The sequence below is a fragment of the Aspergillus viridinutans genome (genome assembly GCF_018404265.1).
Source record: "Aspergillus viridinutans IFM 47045 DNA, scaffold_1, whole genome shotgun sequence".
Lineage (NCBI taxonomy): Eukaryota > Fungi > Ascomycota > Eurotiomycetes > Eurotiales > Aspergillaceae > Aspergillus > Aspergillus viridinutans.
In genome coordinates, this window is record NW_025091217.1 from 4,170,388 (window position 1) to 4,186,023 (window position 15,636).

Here is a 15,636-nt window from a genome sequence, read left to right on the forward strand (position 1 = left end):
TCTTGATTGTACATCACTTGAACAATAGCTAGCATATAACGATGATTATGACTACTCTCACTGTCCTTCCACAAGCAAATAGCAATTCTTCAAGGAAATGTCTTCTTCACCGTCTTGATAGTCTTCCGTCAGGATTCATACAAGTCCTCACTAAAGCGTCCTCTCACAGATGCATTCCCTCAAATGGCGCCTCCAAATCATCCGCCCTCACCACCCCCTCCGCAACCCGGTGCTCCCTCCCCCCAACCGGCTCCCCACACTCAGGACACACCGTCTGCACCATCGCACCACCGCACTCCCCGATCGTAAACGGGTGTCCATTCCGGCAGTAATACCAATGTCCCGTGCCATGGAACTCGCGCGCCATGGCCGCTACCACCGCCATGCGCTCCTCGTTCGTCACCACTGCATAAAAAGTCGAGTCGCGGAGCATTTTGTCAACGCCCTCTATATCGGGCAGAAGCCCCCTCGTCTGTGTTGGGTGCTGCGTACAGAGGGACCGCGCGCGAGCGACGGCGGCCTGCGCTTCTTGAAGGTGTGTCTCCGCAGCTTGTGAAGAAAGGGTCTGGGATCTTTCGAGGACGTGGAGGTGCGCAAGGAAAGTGTGGCCCTCTGCTTGCTGGCGGATACGGCCGGACACGTCTGCGAGGTTTATGAGTGTGGAGCACTCGTCTCTTGCGTCTTGTAGGTTGAGGGAGATAGTGATATTGCCCGTTTGTGACGAGCCGCGGTCCTTGACGGTAAGGAAATCAGTTAGCAGGGCGATGTCGAGACGGAGGTTCAGGGCCGTTGCGAGGAGGACGCCCTTTGATTGGAGGATGGTGTTGTCGAAGTCAAAGTCTCCGTCGGTCTTGTTCCTTCGTTTGGCGTTTTCGACCATGCTGCGGACGCGGTCGTAGGGCTGTTCGTCCAAGGCTACTCGTTTGCGGTAGGCGACGACCTTGTCGCGGAGCTTGGTTATATCCTTCCACCGGCCAGGGGATGTATGTTGAACTAATTCCGTCATTGTCTTGACATTCTGCTGAATTGAGCCTTCGAGTTGCAGATGGTCGGGCCAGACTGGTCCTTTTCTACCTGCAACGTCTGTTTCCTGCATTAGTTTTACCTGTCGGGCGAGTTCCTCCTCCAGGGGAACGTATTCGCGGTTCAGGTAAAGGATGAACTTCTTGGTGGATTCGTCGAGGAGCGCTCGACGCACAAGTCGACCGTATCTGGCAAGATCTCTCAGTGACCCACGACAGGTGGCACATGTCTTGATATCGTCCATGGAGAACGGGCGCGACGCATCGTTGATCGACATAGGTCTTCCTTGTTCGTCGAGTTCGTAGTGCTCTTGCAAGGCCATTTGCCCGTCCATGCTTTCCATCGTCAAGAAATGACCACACCGAGGGAAAATGCACGGATTCTCATCCAGGTTGATGTTCTCGTATGTCTCACCCAGTATAAAGTCCACAACCTGGTGTTTGATTTCTTCGCTTCCACAGGTCTGACAGTACTTTTCAGACGGGCACCTCTCGCCACATAACGACGGACATTGGTGACCACACTGCAGCTTCTGGTCGCACCGTTTGGAGCACGGAATGTGGTTGCACGGGGCGGCGCAAGGCATCGTGCACGCACTGTGTGGGCATCTGGAGAAGCATTGCTCTTCTGCGCATGGGGTGCATGGCTCCCGGCATTTCCTGGTACATTTAGAGTGACTGCACAGTACGTCGCAAGGTTCTTCGCACGGGGGACAAGGCTCGTCGCCATGGCAAACCGCAGTGCAGAAGTGAGCGCAAGTTGAGTGCTTGCGGCCGCACTTTTGCTGACAACTTCCATGGTCGATGCGGACATCCTCCCAATCAAGAAGCTGTAGGCAAAGGTGGCATAGCCGCTTGCATGTGTGTCCGCAAGTCAAGAGTGCACTACACTGTGCGGTACACTTGAAAGTAGCCAATCTCACATCTTGATGGCATTCCACCGTGATCTCATGCTTGCAACGTTCGACTGTCTTGGTAACAACCACCTTGCAAAAAACGGTGGACAAGTCCTGATCTTGCCAGCAGGGCAAAGTCGGCATGGAATGGCCGCACTCGAGCTTCCTGTCCTCCTTGTACACAGTCACCATACACCTGACGGGGCAAGGGTCACCGCACCGCTTCACGCACGGATGGGTACACCCTTTGCGCGGACGAGGGCACGACTGTGGACAATACACGGCGTTGTGAAGCAGTTGCGAATGGCACTTTTGCTCACAAGCATGGCCGCAGGGAAGACGCTTGATGCAGCGCAGACTACAACCTCCTTCTGGGGATAGCTGCAAAAAATGGTTAGGCTCAGAGACAAGGAGTGGTGTATCAGGGTGACGGGGACACTGCAACTCCAGCTGTGATCCTATATTGCCCGACTGCCGAAGGATGTCAATGACCTGCGCCCACATGGGGACGTGAGCACAAGTCTCGGAATTGCCAATGATGTACATTCCATGCTGAGCTCGTGATAGGAGGACGTTTATTCTGTTTGACGTACGCAAGAACCCGCAGCGATTTTGAGAGTTACTCCGGACCAGCGATATCACGACGACTTTGGCCTCTTCACCTTGAAAATTGTCTATGGTCGCGACTCTCAAAGTTTGCAGTAGGGTAGCTCTCGCGGCCGTTTTGGCAACAGTTTTACCAGCTTCAAAGCCAGCACTCTCGAGCTGGTCGGCATCTCGTTCTCCAAGTGTGACGGTGAAGTGTTGCGAGAACAGCTGACGTAGTCGATGGAGTTGACCCAGGTATGGAGTAATAACAGCAATCTCGCCGCTCTGATATTTGCCTTGGCTCACGAGATGATTGACCACGGCGATTGTCATCTGGATCTCGTACTCATTCCAGTGGGAAGTCGCCAGCAGACTTGTATTGGCTGCATCCGCCTCCGGCTCGCGATGGTCCAGCCAGAACAGTCTTCGGCGCACACCCACAACTTCTGGATAGCTTGACACGGATTCTGCATCTTCTATTTGAGGATATAGAGTGTCCCGAATAAGTTGGGCGATGGAGGGATGCATCCTACGCTGCGTTTCCAGTGTGCTGAACGGAAGACCTAAACCCATGGCACTCTGCTGTTCCACCAGTCGCTCAAACAACGAAACGTCCAGAGAGTACTTTTCGCCACCTCTAGGATTCTCGCGTGAGAGCTCGTAATTTTGAACCTGCGGACGGAGTTGTAGGTGATCACCAATAAGGATGGCGTGTTCGACCGAGGGCAACAGAGCTGTGAGAAGGTGTGCTTCCAGGACTTCGCCGGCTTCTTCACATATCATCACTTTGGATTGTAGCTTTCGCAGCATGTTTAAATTCCTAGCGAGACCGGATGTGGTGACTCCAATAACATCAGCATCTGCCAGACAGCGAAGATCCACTTCGTCCCGAACGTTGTCGAAATTGGCTTTGGCTCTATGGTGTGCCGAGCAGAGCTGCGTGACTTTATCATGCACCAGCTTAATGACTTCTTTCGTCCATATCTGGTACAGAGCTTCTCTTTCTTTTTGGGACAACCGGGACGGATTTAGTGACATGAGCACGTCGAAAGCTCGTATCTCATCTCCTGGTCCCCCAGCCTGAACCCAACGCCTGATCACGTCACTAGGCTTGCCATGCTGAACCGTCTCCCAACCGTCTTCGTCTTTACCGAACAGACCAGAATAATAGCGCGGATATACTTCATGCAGGTGAGGGATGAGATGAGTGGCCAACAAGTCCTGGTTGATTTTCAGGGCAGAGAACTCTTCCTCGCACTCCTCTATCTCGCAATGGAGGCGATGTTGGTCTTTTCGCTCCCTCTTTGTCTTCTCGGCATCCTTCGCAATGTGTCGCAGATTGAGAAGCCTCAGCTGGTCAGACTTGGACTGCGAACCGATCCGGATTATCTGAGACGTCACTCCTTTGTCAATAAGAGCTTCCAACAACTGATCCAGAGCATGGTTCGTATAAGTAACACATAACACAGGACCAAGATTTGTCTTTCCTTGCTTCTTATTTGCTAGAAGGACTCGGATAAGCGCAACGCCTGTGTAACTCTTACCCGTACCAGGAGGCCCTTGGATCAAGCCAATTCGGTGTTGAAGGCTATGGACCAAGGCCCTCGCTTGGGCGCTGTCGAGGGCTGAGTTGCGTTGCAAGCATTCTATATCGACTGGTTTATTGGCTTGGATAAATAAATCGGCCTTGTTATTCATCAAGCAACGAAGGTTAAAGCGAAATCCGGGTCTCAACGCATAAAGGGGAGGAGGAATGTCAACTGGTCCAACATCGCCGTTCGGGACCAGAATCTCTAGGAATGGTAGTTCCCTGTTCTCCTTAATCTTCTTCAGTGCTCGCAAGGTCGGTTCGAAGCCAGCCAGTAGGATACCTGGGAATTCGACAACAGAGAAATCCCGTTTATTCAGGACCTTGTTCAATATTGTGCGGACCATGCCAGGTTTCGTATCGACCAGCGTCATTTTGACTGAAGCTTCATTCGGGTTAGCCCACAGGGATGCTCGATTCTCACTTTCTTTACTGTCATCGTCTGTTTGCTTTTTGGAGGACCTGACTTGGTCGTCCACGATGGTACAGAAGACGACAGTCCTTCCATTGCGTCCATTCATGATGAGACACACAAGAGCACCGGATTGCAAACGCTTCGACAACTGCCACCAGTTTTCCCGATCCTTGGCCGACATCTCACTGACGCGTGGCGGTTGAGGAAATTGGACTTTGAATTGGAAGCCAAGGAATTTGTCAAAGTAGATCTGTCCGATCTTTGCATGAGGATAGACGTGCGTCCGGACCTGGGAGATCCGTCCGCCTGATCCCTTTGACCCCTTGAGCTCCTGATGAATAGCATCGCGCAGCTGACCGATTGTATCTTCCCTTAGTAGACGGAAATTCCGATCCACCAATCCCTCCAGACCACCCACATGCCACTGACCAGGATCATTGACGGGTAGGTATTCGATACGCGAACTCTGGATCTCATCTAGGGTTGGCATGATCGCTATCTCCACAATATCGGCATGATCGTTATCATGTCTGCCACCGGGGGGTTCGCGATGTACGGTAAATGTTGCAGTAGACTTCGGTTCACATTTGAGCTTATCGTTCGCAGGTGCAGATGGTAGCAAGCTGCCAATTTCCAATCGGCGCAGAAGGTGATCGAGAAGATTGCGCGAGTGGTGGAGAGAGCTTGCCAGGCCACTCTCGGTCATCTGGAGAAAGAGCTGCTGAAACCTGTTTGCTTGGTCTTTGAGTGCGTCCTGAACGAATGCGGTGGAGTTGAGATCGACGATTTTTGTAAAGACGAGCAGTGAAACTTCCAACCACTCCACGGTTGTCTCGTCGTTGCTGGTTTTCGATAGCACATCGCATATTGAGCTCAGGAATAGCGCTGCCCTGCGACCATTGATACCAAACAGCACGTTGAAAATAGTTCCCACTGCTTGTTCCAAGATCAGCGAGGATAAAACCTTAGGGTGCGAGACGGTTTCCAGCAGAGGAAGGACCTGTGACCGGAAGACTTCTTCCTTTGCCTTCGACTCAGCCTTGGGGAATCTCTCCTCCACGAGATCTCGGATATGTTCCAATCCTGTCTCCCCAGCTAGTTCGCGTATCACTCCTTGCATAAGACCAGCGTCGACTTCGACGAACTGTCGAGCATCCCGGAAGAAGTTCCCCAACTTCGCGCGACCTGGTCGAGACGAACGGGAGTCTGTGGTTAGGGTATCCTTCCAGGATCGAAATCGTTTCTCTGAATCTGACAGCTCCGGTCTTTTGGGTCTCGCCGCTCTCGCGTCTTGTTTTGGTCGATCGTCGTCTCGCCTTCCGGGGTCATTTACGTGTTGAAACTTGCAGTTCTTGAAGGAACAGGCTCCCCTTTTGGCAAAATCCCTGCAAATCCTGAAGGCCGTTAGTATTGTGTTCCCAGTATTGGACTGGTCCGAGGGACGTACTTGGTTCTTGCCATGTTTACGGTCGACGTGTCTCGCTAGGTGAAAGCCTCCACTACTAATGCTCTATAACTGAGTGAAAAGAGTTGACTGGGATAGGAGAAGAATGAAGAAGTTCCAGGTGGTTAGGCTTTGATGTGTTAGATTGGAAAGTCAAGTCGTCAAGATGGAAACGTAAAGCTATGAGAGCAGAGTGGTAGATAAAAGAAGAAAACCAAAAGCAAGGTAGAGGCGAGAAGGAAGTGGAAGGTGACGAGCTCATCTCGTTGTATAAAAGCAGAGCACAACAGATCTGATGTTTTAGAGTGAGGGCGCCTTGCACTGCGGCAACTGGGAGCGCAAAGAATTGTTTTGAGACATTTACAGCCAACAAACTGTCTTCCAAAGCAATGCCTTGTGTTGGAACAAAGTCCTGAGCAGTATGTCTCCAGCCTCTTGCTATGAGCAGGCGTTCTTGTATCATCGCTAGATGAGCTGCGCCACTGGAAGCTGTGCCACTGCAGTCTCCGATGCTGATAACCACTCATTCTACCTTCTATACTCACTCTCTGGAGGTATGTTTGGTGTTCCCCTTGGCAGTAATTGCAAGTTGACTCACATCATTCCTTTGTCCCAGCAGGTGGGTGAAGTGCTCCGTCATCTAGCTGACCGGACGCTCAAAGGAATTGTCACCAACAGGAAGGTACTACAGCGATTTACTCCTCTGGAGAATACCCAGTTTGGTCAGCATTGTCATCACTGCAGCGTGGTTGATCCCACTGCAGATTTGCTGTCCCTCGTTCAGAACTTGTCCTCTTATCTTTCGGGCTCTGTCTCCCTTGCGACATTCAATAATAACTCAGGTTACCAGGCCCGGCTCGGAGGCCTTCCCTCACCTTTCGGCCAACCATACACTAGCCCAGCTACATACGCGGGTTTCCTGACCGCCAGACTGGGCTGTCTCTGGATGAAGCGGAGACCAAGTGATCTGATTCCTCTGATAAAACCTCATCTATATAACATCTGATTACAACCATTATATCAGCCAGCAGGCGGATGGAACGAATACGGTGGCGGTGGATCATTCTCCGGCGCACTTCTCCTCCTCGTCCTCTCCTGCAGAGGAATCTGCGACCCCCAGTAGAACCCCGCTCTCTCTTTATAATTCCTCGCCATCCTTTGCTCATACCAGATGATTAACCCCACAATCACAATGCCGGCGATACTCACTCCCACCGCTATCCCAGCCTTCGCGCGAGTGGTCAACCAATGCCCGCTTGTGCCTGTCACTCCTGTCCCGTTGCAGCTGGAGTTGGAACTCGGGGCTGCTTTCTTGATGGCGCTCTGGAAGGGACTGCAGTCTATGGGGTTGGTGGTGTTGATTGTGACGCGAGTGACCTGGGTGAGGGAGGGAAACCCGGCGCTACAGCAAGTGAGTTTTAGGCCAAATGGTGTATGATAGATCGTACCTTTTGATGCTTCCATTCAGCTGGATGGTCTCCGCGGAATATAAGCTTGTGAAGTTGACGTCTAGAGGGGATGAGGACTCGACTGTGATGTTACCCTGGGTTGATTGTAGGGAGTCCAGAGAAAGACTATCTCGTTAGCATGCAGGTATCGTACAAGGTGTGCCTATGATGGATATACCTGGATATTGCACCCTGGAGATCGAGCATATCGCCCACTGAGTGTAGCTTTGGTAGATTCAGGTCCAAAGGCGCACCGTAGTTATGAATCGAGAGTCCCGATGGGCCAAAATACTCCCTTGTTTGGATGTTGACCGTTTCGAGGACAGGCATCGAGAATCTAGCCACCGTCAGTTCGGAGACGAGAGACGTATATGCATATGCTGACGACGCACTCTGTAATTACTCCGGCGAACCGGATAAAAGTCGCAGATCTCAGGGCGGGAAAGCTAAGCGGGACTTGACCATAGGCCTCATTATCGAGGTACTTCGTGGCGATTGTATCAGACCCTTGTATGCTGAGATTGCCATTGACTTGCTCCAAAGAGTCAAATCTCACACTAAGCTGGTTAGTTTCGTGCCCGCTGTCAAGGCCCTGCAGGAACGGAATGAATACCTCGAGTAGTTCCCCGCCAGCGAGATACTCGTCGCTTGTATCAACGACCGAAAGTCTACCGCGCCGGTCAACGGTACAGTCAGATTGATCGAGCCGACGGCAGTCGCTTTGGGGGCGGATACATCTATTATGTCTGGACTACTTGGGAGATGAACCTTAATGCCTCCCAGGTGCAGCACGTCCGGCAGCGAGATCGACGTGAGTTCAAACGTCTCAGTAGGGGCGATATAGGTGATGACTCCGCTAATACTGGTGACATTGGGGAGAGAGAATGATCCGTTGAAGCTTTCCAGTAGAGTAATATCATCGTCAATTGTGGTGCAGTTATGCGTGGAGAACCAGTTCAGGTCATTGGACGAGGCGAAATGGAATGCGGCGGGTGAGTTTTGAAGGTTGGGATCAGTGCTCCGCTCGCAGGTTGTCGCAGCGACAACTGATCAAGTCAGATTCATGGGCCTTATTGAGAGTAAGCGTACTTACATGGCAATACAGAAACTATCAGTGCTATGACTGAACAACGATGGAAATGTGCCATCGTTTAGCATCAAATTGAGATGCGGAGTAGATAAGAACAATCTGGGGGAGAAGACGACTGGGCGTCTGGGGCCTGGGCATGATAAGTGTCTAGCTAGTTATTAATAGGAATAATGGCTTGAGTTGGGCGCTCTTGGACCCTGGCCAGCAGAGTTAGAGAACAATCTGCAGTGGCGGCTCGTCTTATGCCTTGGCGCCTCAAGAGGGGTAGACGAGTAGTAGACAAGCATCAGCCGGCTAAAAGGCAATCTGAAGTGCTCAGTAGTCTTTTAAGCTTCTAACTCATCGAATAAAGTGCGGTGAAGTAGCAAGAAATGAGGCTGTGTTAATGCGTGTCTGATATTTCTCGATTGAGGCCCTCGCACAAGGTGGTCAGATTTAACAGTCTATCAGGCTTTGTTGGTAGGACTGTCAATTCATGATAGCTTGATTCGTCACGAATCTCACGATATTCAAATTCAGAGTTATCGCCAAGGCACGAAATGTATAATGTGTTAAGTCCCGTTGGATACCCAGAGTGTCGTCAAACTCAATCCGATGGACACATCCGAGGTCGGAGATGTAAATGTATAAGGGATAGAAGGTTATCTGGTAGTTATCGGTTTCAGTATTTTCCTTCTGATCAAGTAATATGGTACAGGTATCGATCATATCCATGGAACTCTTATATACATCGATTTGTACCCCCACGTAACAGCAATAACAGCAACGTCGTGTACTTCCAGTGAAACCCAACTCGTGTATGCACTCCTTGTCCGAGAACCAGTATCGATAACTCGTTTATGAGGGGACCATTATGCAGCAGCGGTAGGAGTGACATAAGTCCCAGTAGCAGTGGTTCCACTGCATTGACTCGAGGCCGTATTAGCAGTCGACGGCGTCGGCAGTCTTATACATAGACGGACAGGAGTGCCTATGACGCAGCGACGGACATACTCTGTTCATTCCATGCAACAGGAAGCAGGCGACGGGCTGATCTCCCAGGGATGAATCGATTAGCTAACTTGATGATCGACAACCAGTCCGAAAATGATTGCAGAACAGCTGATCCGGGGAACCATTTGACCCGTACAATTGCCCAAGCCATCCGGTCGAACAGATCATCCTACTCCCCGAAAATTCTCATGCTCAAGGACGACGAAGCGACAGCTTCGGGAGCCAGTGATAACCTCTGAGGTATTCTACTACAGGACATTCATTAGACTGACCTGGAAGAGGAGCAGATTCATATACTCAGGACAATTAGTACCATTCCAACAAGATTTATGTCCTGTTATCCAGAAGACGGCCATTGCAAATCTTCTGGAATCTAGAGTACAAGATGCATAAGCCGAAGAGCACGAGATTCCATTTCTGAGTTGCTCCGGCCTTTGTCATTGACCTTGACAATGAGCACACTGCATATCGTCGATCGGTCGTCCACCCGAGCCGGACAATCATCATGTTTTCATTCCTTAGTTATGCATGCCCTCAGTCCTCAACTCCACAGCAGCAGTGGACATTCAGATTAAGCATGGCCAACTCCGATAGATGAAAAAATAATGGTGCAAACTACTATTATCCAGTCAGGTTGTCTCATGCATGTTGCCAGGTAAGACATAATGCAAAGCGACCCTAGTCTTATCATGGATGCAGCGTGGTCGTGAGATGAATTGTGGAAAGACTCGGACAGTGAGGAGGAAATACAGTGTCAAAGGACGCATGATTTTGCAGCTTAGATAAACTCAAGATGCGCGTTCTCTGAACAACAACTTCCCCGTACTGAAACCCTAACCTTACTTCAGGCAGTCAACGTGAACTTTCAGCCAGAAGTATACCTCTAACTCTATAACGGACCGCCTAAAGAAATACAAATTATCAGTAGATATTGAGAGCCATGCAGTATCAATGCTGCAGATGTCTGGGATGATCCATGCAGATATAGAGAAGCTATAGACCCTCAGGTTATTGTTTGCCACCAGACATTTGTATTACAACTCCCAACAAATACTCCTCTATAGAAGGTGATTCTGAAAATATCTTAAGTTATAGATCTTGGACGCAATGCAAGTGCAAATGAAACGTCTCCATATGGAGATACTACTCCGCATTTTGCCTGGGCTATATACATATGTAGCAGGGATGGTCTGAGGAGCATACTCATTGCTGTGATATAGATTTGATGCGTATTATAAGAGCCATTTTGGAGGGGATGATTTTCAGTAATGTCTTCGTAGCGGTAGACTAAGGTAGATTGTCATTTCCTACAACTCGGACTGATCCTTGTTGTTCTCGTTCTGCAGAGCCCTATTTATTTCCCAATTAGGCAAACACATGGGCAACAGATAAACCCTTGTTATGTTGTATCGTCAACAAACCAGGACCCGGTGGTGCAGTGGGTTAACCCCCAAACCCAGCTGCACTGCTGGGTCCTGGTTCGAGACAGGCCCTGGTCGCTCCTCTGGTATAAATTTACCGAACAAACAGGATGGAGCGGCTGGGGCTTGGGCGGATCAGAGAGGGGCCTGTACGGCTTCCTCTCCGATGCGTTTTATTTCTCGAGATGACTATATCTCTCTATTTCAACTCTTTTTTCTTTTTTGGTTCTGTGTATCATTTGGTTTCTTTGCGCTTGTGGTATTGGATTGTTGTGGTTGAGAACTGACCAGAGAAGCAACTCTCCCCTGCTGCAGCACTTTCACTCTCGAAATATGGCCTCTGAAAAAGTGTTTTCTCTCAATCCACGAACTTCCGCGTCTTGTCCTCATCTCTCATCTCGACTCTGTCTCTGTTCTCGTAATTCAGTTTGTCTGCTCTATCTGATTTCTGCTTACCCTCCCTGATAGTCTGCACTTGCTAACCTCCTACTTCATACGCGTCAGGCTGAGACATCAGACGCATGCGTTATTCATGCTGTTATCTGCAGCGATACAGCTTTCTCTTGTGCTGGGAGATGTCTGTAGAGTTCATGGCGCAAGAGGAACCAGCATTGCGAACGGAGATTGCCAACGACGACCACGACTTTTTCCTCGACAACAGTTGAACGCCGACGTAATACCACATCAATAGAGCTCGATCTCCAGTATCAGACGTACACGTCAAGAAGCGTCAGGCTTGCAATCCTATCATCATGAAGGCGTCACCACTCTGGATCTGCAGCGCATTGGACGTTATTGATACGCTCCCATGCATATAACAGCGACGATGGCAATCGGCAGCTTTTGCCCTGTATAACACACATGGAGACCGTGCTGGCTCGATATCCCAGAGTATACGGAACAGGCAGACAACTTTGAAGGGATCGAAGCCGTCCGAGAGATTGAAGGCTTAACATAATGCTGGTGAAGCAGCTTCACCCGTGGAGGGCTGCATGGCCTGAGCTCTAATTACAGGAACCGAATTCTGCTCGAGGAGTGCTATGGACTCGTGCATATTTGCCCTGCCTGAATGCCAGCAGGGGTGTATACTCTAAACAATATTTTCACAGAAGGTAATTCAAAGGCACCTAGGGGTGATCTCGTCTAGGTAAGGAAAGGCATTGTTTCGGACTCACGAAGCAACAGACTGGGATTTCTCTACGGAAGTGAGATTTCCCTTCATTATTAAACGACATTCATTGTCGACCTCTGGCAATGTAGGCCATTTGGCGGCCTTGCCAGATTCAAGGATTGTCAACTGATTATAGCCAATACACGCTGTTCCACGGAGCATGGTTGGAGACTTTTAAGAACCTGGGGTATCCGCAGGTAGAAGATCCCATTCAAAGCGCAGGAACAGGACCGTTTGTCAGCCCTGGTGGGGTCCTGTCACCCATACCCGCAGCCATGCAGGGTCACCTTATTTCGGCGCAGATATACAGCGGCGTCCGAACCTACGAGTGGTGACGGGGGCGCTCGTGGAGAGGATCGTTCTGGAAGTCTGCGAGGCTTCTGTTGTCGCCACCGGGGTGCAGTTCTGCAAGGGGTAGCAAACGTACACGGTCCCTTGCGACCAAGGAGGTTATTCTCGCCGCGGGAGCAACGCAGACTCCACAGATCCTGGAGCTCTCTGGCATTGGTAGCGCAAACCTCCTCCGCTCGCATGGCATCATTCCAGTCTTTGATAATCCAAATAATGGGAGAACCTTCAAGACCATGGATTAGTATGTTTCGGGTACGAAGTAGCAGACGGGATGCCCTCGGGCCATGGCATTATGCCTTTCATGAATCTCTCCACAGCAGAACGTCACCAGTTACACGCGACGATCGATGCGTCGATCGCCTCTGGTAATTTGCCGCGCGTGCAGCAGAAGCAGTATCCGATTCTTCGAAAGCTGCTGGAAGATCCCGATGAACCCACAGCGCAGTACATCCTGGCGCCGTTTCAGCTTCTGCCCCGCGAGGGCAGCAGTCCCAAGGGCCTCTTCTCAATGAGTCATCCAGGATGCTTCATCACCGTTGTCTCCGCACTGAGCTATTCATTGTCTCGCGGTTCGGTGCATCTCCAGTCCGCAGACACCAAAGCAGCGCCAGCTATCGACCACGGCATTCTGCGTCACCCCGCAGACCTCGAGCTCCATGCACGTCACAGTATTTGGACCGAGACATTGGCCGAAACCGAGCCAATGGCCTCTCTACTTAAGAAGTAAGGAGCACGGCTGCACACACCCGAGCGACTTACTAACGTGGAGAGGGCACCGAACTGTGTAAGGAACTCGTACTGTCCGAGTGGCACACCAGTGGGTCATGTGCAATGATGCCACGCGAAGACGGTGGAGTGGTGGACCCGAAGCTTAAAGTATATGGGACGGTGAATGTGCGGGTGGTGGGTGCCAGTGTGTTTCCACTGGAGCCCCGGGCAATATCCAGGCCACGGTGTTTGCAGTGGCTGAGAAGGCGGAGGATACTATCAAGTTTTGCTACAAGGCTTATGGTAATCCGAGTCATACCGGCTTTCATTTGTCTCACAACTTACTTCAGGAGGACGTTGAATGTGATGTTAGCGACATTCAAAGTTTTTTAGCGACTGTGATTATTTATAGCATCAGAGTAGGGCCCGTGAGTTCTTTGGACGTGGCTTTGGTCTAGTAGTAGCTTTCCGGAGGATCAACAATGAAGGGCTAAGACAATAATAGACTGGAAATTGAGGATCCTACTAGAGACTGAACTCATTGTTACTCAAGAATGTGATGTGACATTAAATGCATGCATCTTCATATTACTGCCTTATTAGGCCGCTAGTAAGAAGCACAGCAGAGACCTCGGAACGTTGCATCTTTGACCTGCTCAACTTCCTCAACTGCGCTCGTCCCAACCACCTCATCATTCCAATTCATCCACCAACGATACGTCCACACAAAGCAGAGAAGAATACGAGGCAAGAATATATCTGCAGGGTCTTCTAAGTTCAAATCCTCCATTGACTCGAATCTGAACGGTGATCCGGCTGACTTTTCCGGGGAGACATGTCTTACGACCCCGCATCGCCATCAACATCACCGACACTAAATAATGGCCACGTTACATTGCTATTGGGAAGCCAAGTCGCTAGTTCTACGCTAGACCGCTAGACATGCTAGAAGTCTCCTACGGCAACGGTGATGGGTCAATCTCGCGAGGGGAAGCGATTTTGAGAGACTAAGCGTAAAAGACTAATCTAATTGCCTTTTTCGCAATAACCTGTTTCTAGGAAAGATTCTGAGTCAGGCCCTATCAGGAACAAGGGGACAACACAAGTACAACGTCAGTGGACGCCTAAACAGTGGAGAAGCTACTGGGCTTTGAGTGTGTTCTTCCGTCTGTCTACGCTTTGTTAGTCTTGGGCTCAGACCAGGATGACGGTCTATCACTCTGCGTGTCTCACTCTCCTCCGGAGACTTTCTTGTTTCTCTGGCAATGTCATCATCTATTACTCAATATGACATATGAGATTGACGAAAGGAAAAGTCTGAGAGAAACTGTGCATCCTACCTTTGACTCTGTCCGTTGCTTATTGGATACAGTTGTACTGATACCATCCCGTTGCCAGCACCAACCTCCTTATTCTGGCAATATATGCACCCAATCAGACAATCATCGACGGTCTTGCCACTGGCTTGGTCTAAAGAACGGCCCCCCGTCGTAGTGCCTTAGCTCATGTTCGATAATTTGGTCAGCCACTTCCATGAGACCAGGCGTGCACTAACCTCGAAAGAGCATTTCCCGACGTCGCTGGTTCGGGGGTCTTCACCAATGTCTATGAACGAACTGGCATATCCCGGATCAAACGGGAATGAGTCTCATTATCAAAGTCAAAGCGAGGCATCCCACGGGTGCAAGGCGATGACACATGTGACTTGACCACCAGCCTCAGGACGGGATTAAATAGTCCTGGGATGGTACCTCGAGGTATCTATCTGTGCTGATATTTCCTCACCTGCTGTAAGTCTGTCGCTCGTTACAGTAGTAACCGGTCGTCCCTCGCTTGATCTTTGTTTACACCCATCACAGTCGTTTATCGTCTGATACTATTTGGTTGCTTCAATGCGGTTCTCTGCGTTAACCTCCCTCCTCGCCTTGGGAGCCTTCACCGGCGTCCTCGCGACGCCCACCAAGGTCTCCAGGGCACCCTCGCTGGTGGAGCGTGACTTTGCCACGGTCACCAGTGTTGTGGCTGCCATTTCGTCCAAGGTCGATGCTCTGGATGCGGACATCAACGCCTACACTGGAGGCGATACGTCCGCCATTGTGGGCGCTTCTGCAGACCTCATCTCCACCATCAACGATGGCACTTCCACCGTTGCGGCCCAGCCAGCCCTGAGCCAAACTGACGCTCTGAATCTGGTGAATCCAATCTTGGCTCTGACCAACAAGGTCAAGACCACCATCAACGACCTCGTCTCCAAGAAGAGTCTGATCGTCGCTGCCGGCGCGGGTCCTACCACCTATAACCAGTTGCTGGACCAGTACACGGCCTCCTCGAACTTGGCTACGACCCTGTCTGGCAAGGTACCGGATGCTCTCAAGGACGTCGCTAATCAGCTGTCCTCGGGAATCACCTCGGCCATCCAGACGGGTATCGATGCTTACAAGGATGTGGGCACCGCCACGACCACTACGACGACGACGACTTCCACTCCTCCTACGACTACT

The 15,636-nt window shown here is 50.6% G+C and overlaps 5 protein-coding genes across 5 annotated transcripts in view; 2 read left to right on the forward strand and 3 right to left on the reverse strand.

Moving 5' to 3' along the window:
• Window positions 1–163: 163 nt before the first annotated feature.
• On the reverse strand, window positions 164–1,821 carry Aspvir_001179 (uncharacterized protein; the record flags this gene model as incomplete). The annotated part of the gene is made up of 2 exons (XM_043266307.1): window positions 164–1,486; window positions 1,534–1,821. The coding sequence occupies 2 exons, from the start codon at window positions 1,819–1,821 to the stop codon at window positions 164–166; spliced, it is 1,611 nt and encodes a 536-aa protein (XP_043122242.1).
• Window positions 1,822–2,142: 321 nt separating this feature from the next.
• On the reverse strand, window positions 2,143–5,970 carry Aspvir_001180 (uncharacterized protein; the record flags this gene model as incomplete). Its single annotated transcript, XM_043266308.1, has 3 exons — window positions 2,143–2,299; window positions 2,364–5,903; window positions 5,957–5,970. The coding sequence occupies 3 exons, from the start codon at window positions 5,968–5,970 to the stop codon at window positions 2,143–2,145; spliced, it is 3,711 nt and encodes a 1,236-aa protein (XP_043122243.1).
• A 1,003-nt stretch (window positions 5,971–6,973) lies between these two features.
• Window positions 6,974–7,731, reverse strand: Aspvir_001181 (uncharacterized protein; the record flags this gene model as incomplete). The annotated part of the gene is made up of 3 exons (XM_043266309.1): window positions 6,974–7,355; window positions 7,402–7,527; window positions 7,580–7,731. 3 exons carry the CDS (start codon window positions 7,729–7,731, stop codon window positions 6,974–6,976), a joined length of 660 nt encoding a protein of 219 aa, XP_043122244.1.
• Window positions 7,732–12,698: 4,967 nt separating this feature from the next.
• On the forward strand, window positions 12,699–13,154 carry Aspvir_001182 (uncharacterized protein; the record flags this gene model as incomplete). Its single annotated transcript, XM_043266310.1, has 1 exon — window positions 12,699–13,154. The coding sequence occupies one exon, from the start codon at window positions 12,699–12,701 to the stop codon at window positions 13,152–13,154; it is 456 nt and encodes a 151-aa protein (XP_043122245.1).
• Window positions 13,155–15,027: 1,873 nt separating this feature from the next.
• The window catches only part of Aspvir_001183 (cell wall mannoprotein 1 family protein), a gene marked incomplete at both ends in the record, with an annotated part of 1,833 nt that continues 1,224 nt past the window's right edge, over window positions 15,028–15,636 (forward strand). Inside the window, one exon of the mRNA XM_043266311.1 lies at window positions 15,028–15,579. Coding sequence (XP_043122246.1) covers window positions 15,028–15,579 — 552 coding nt within the window. The remainder of the gene's footprint in view (window positions 15,580–15,636) is intronic.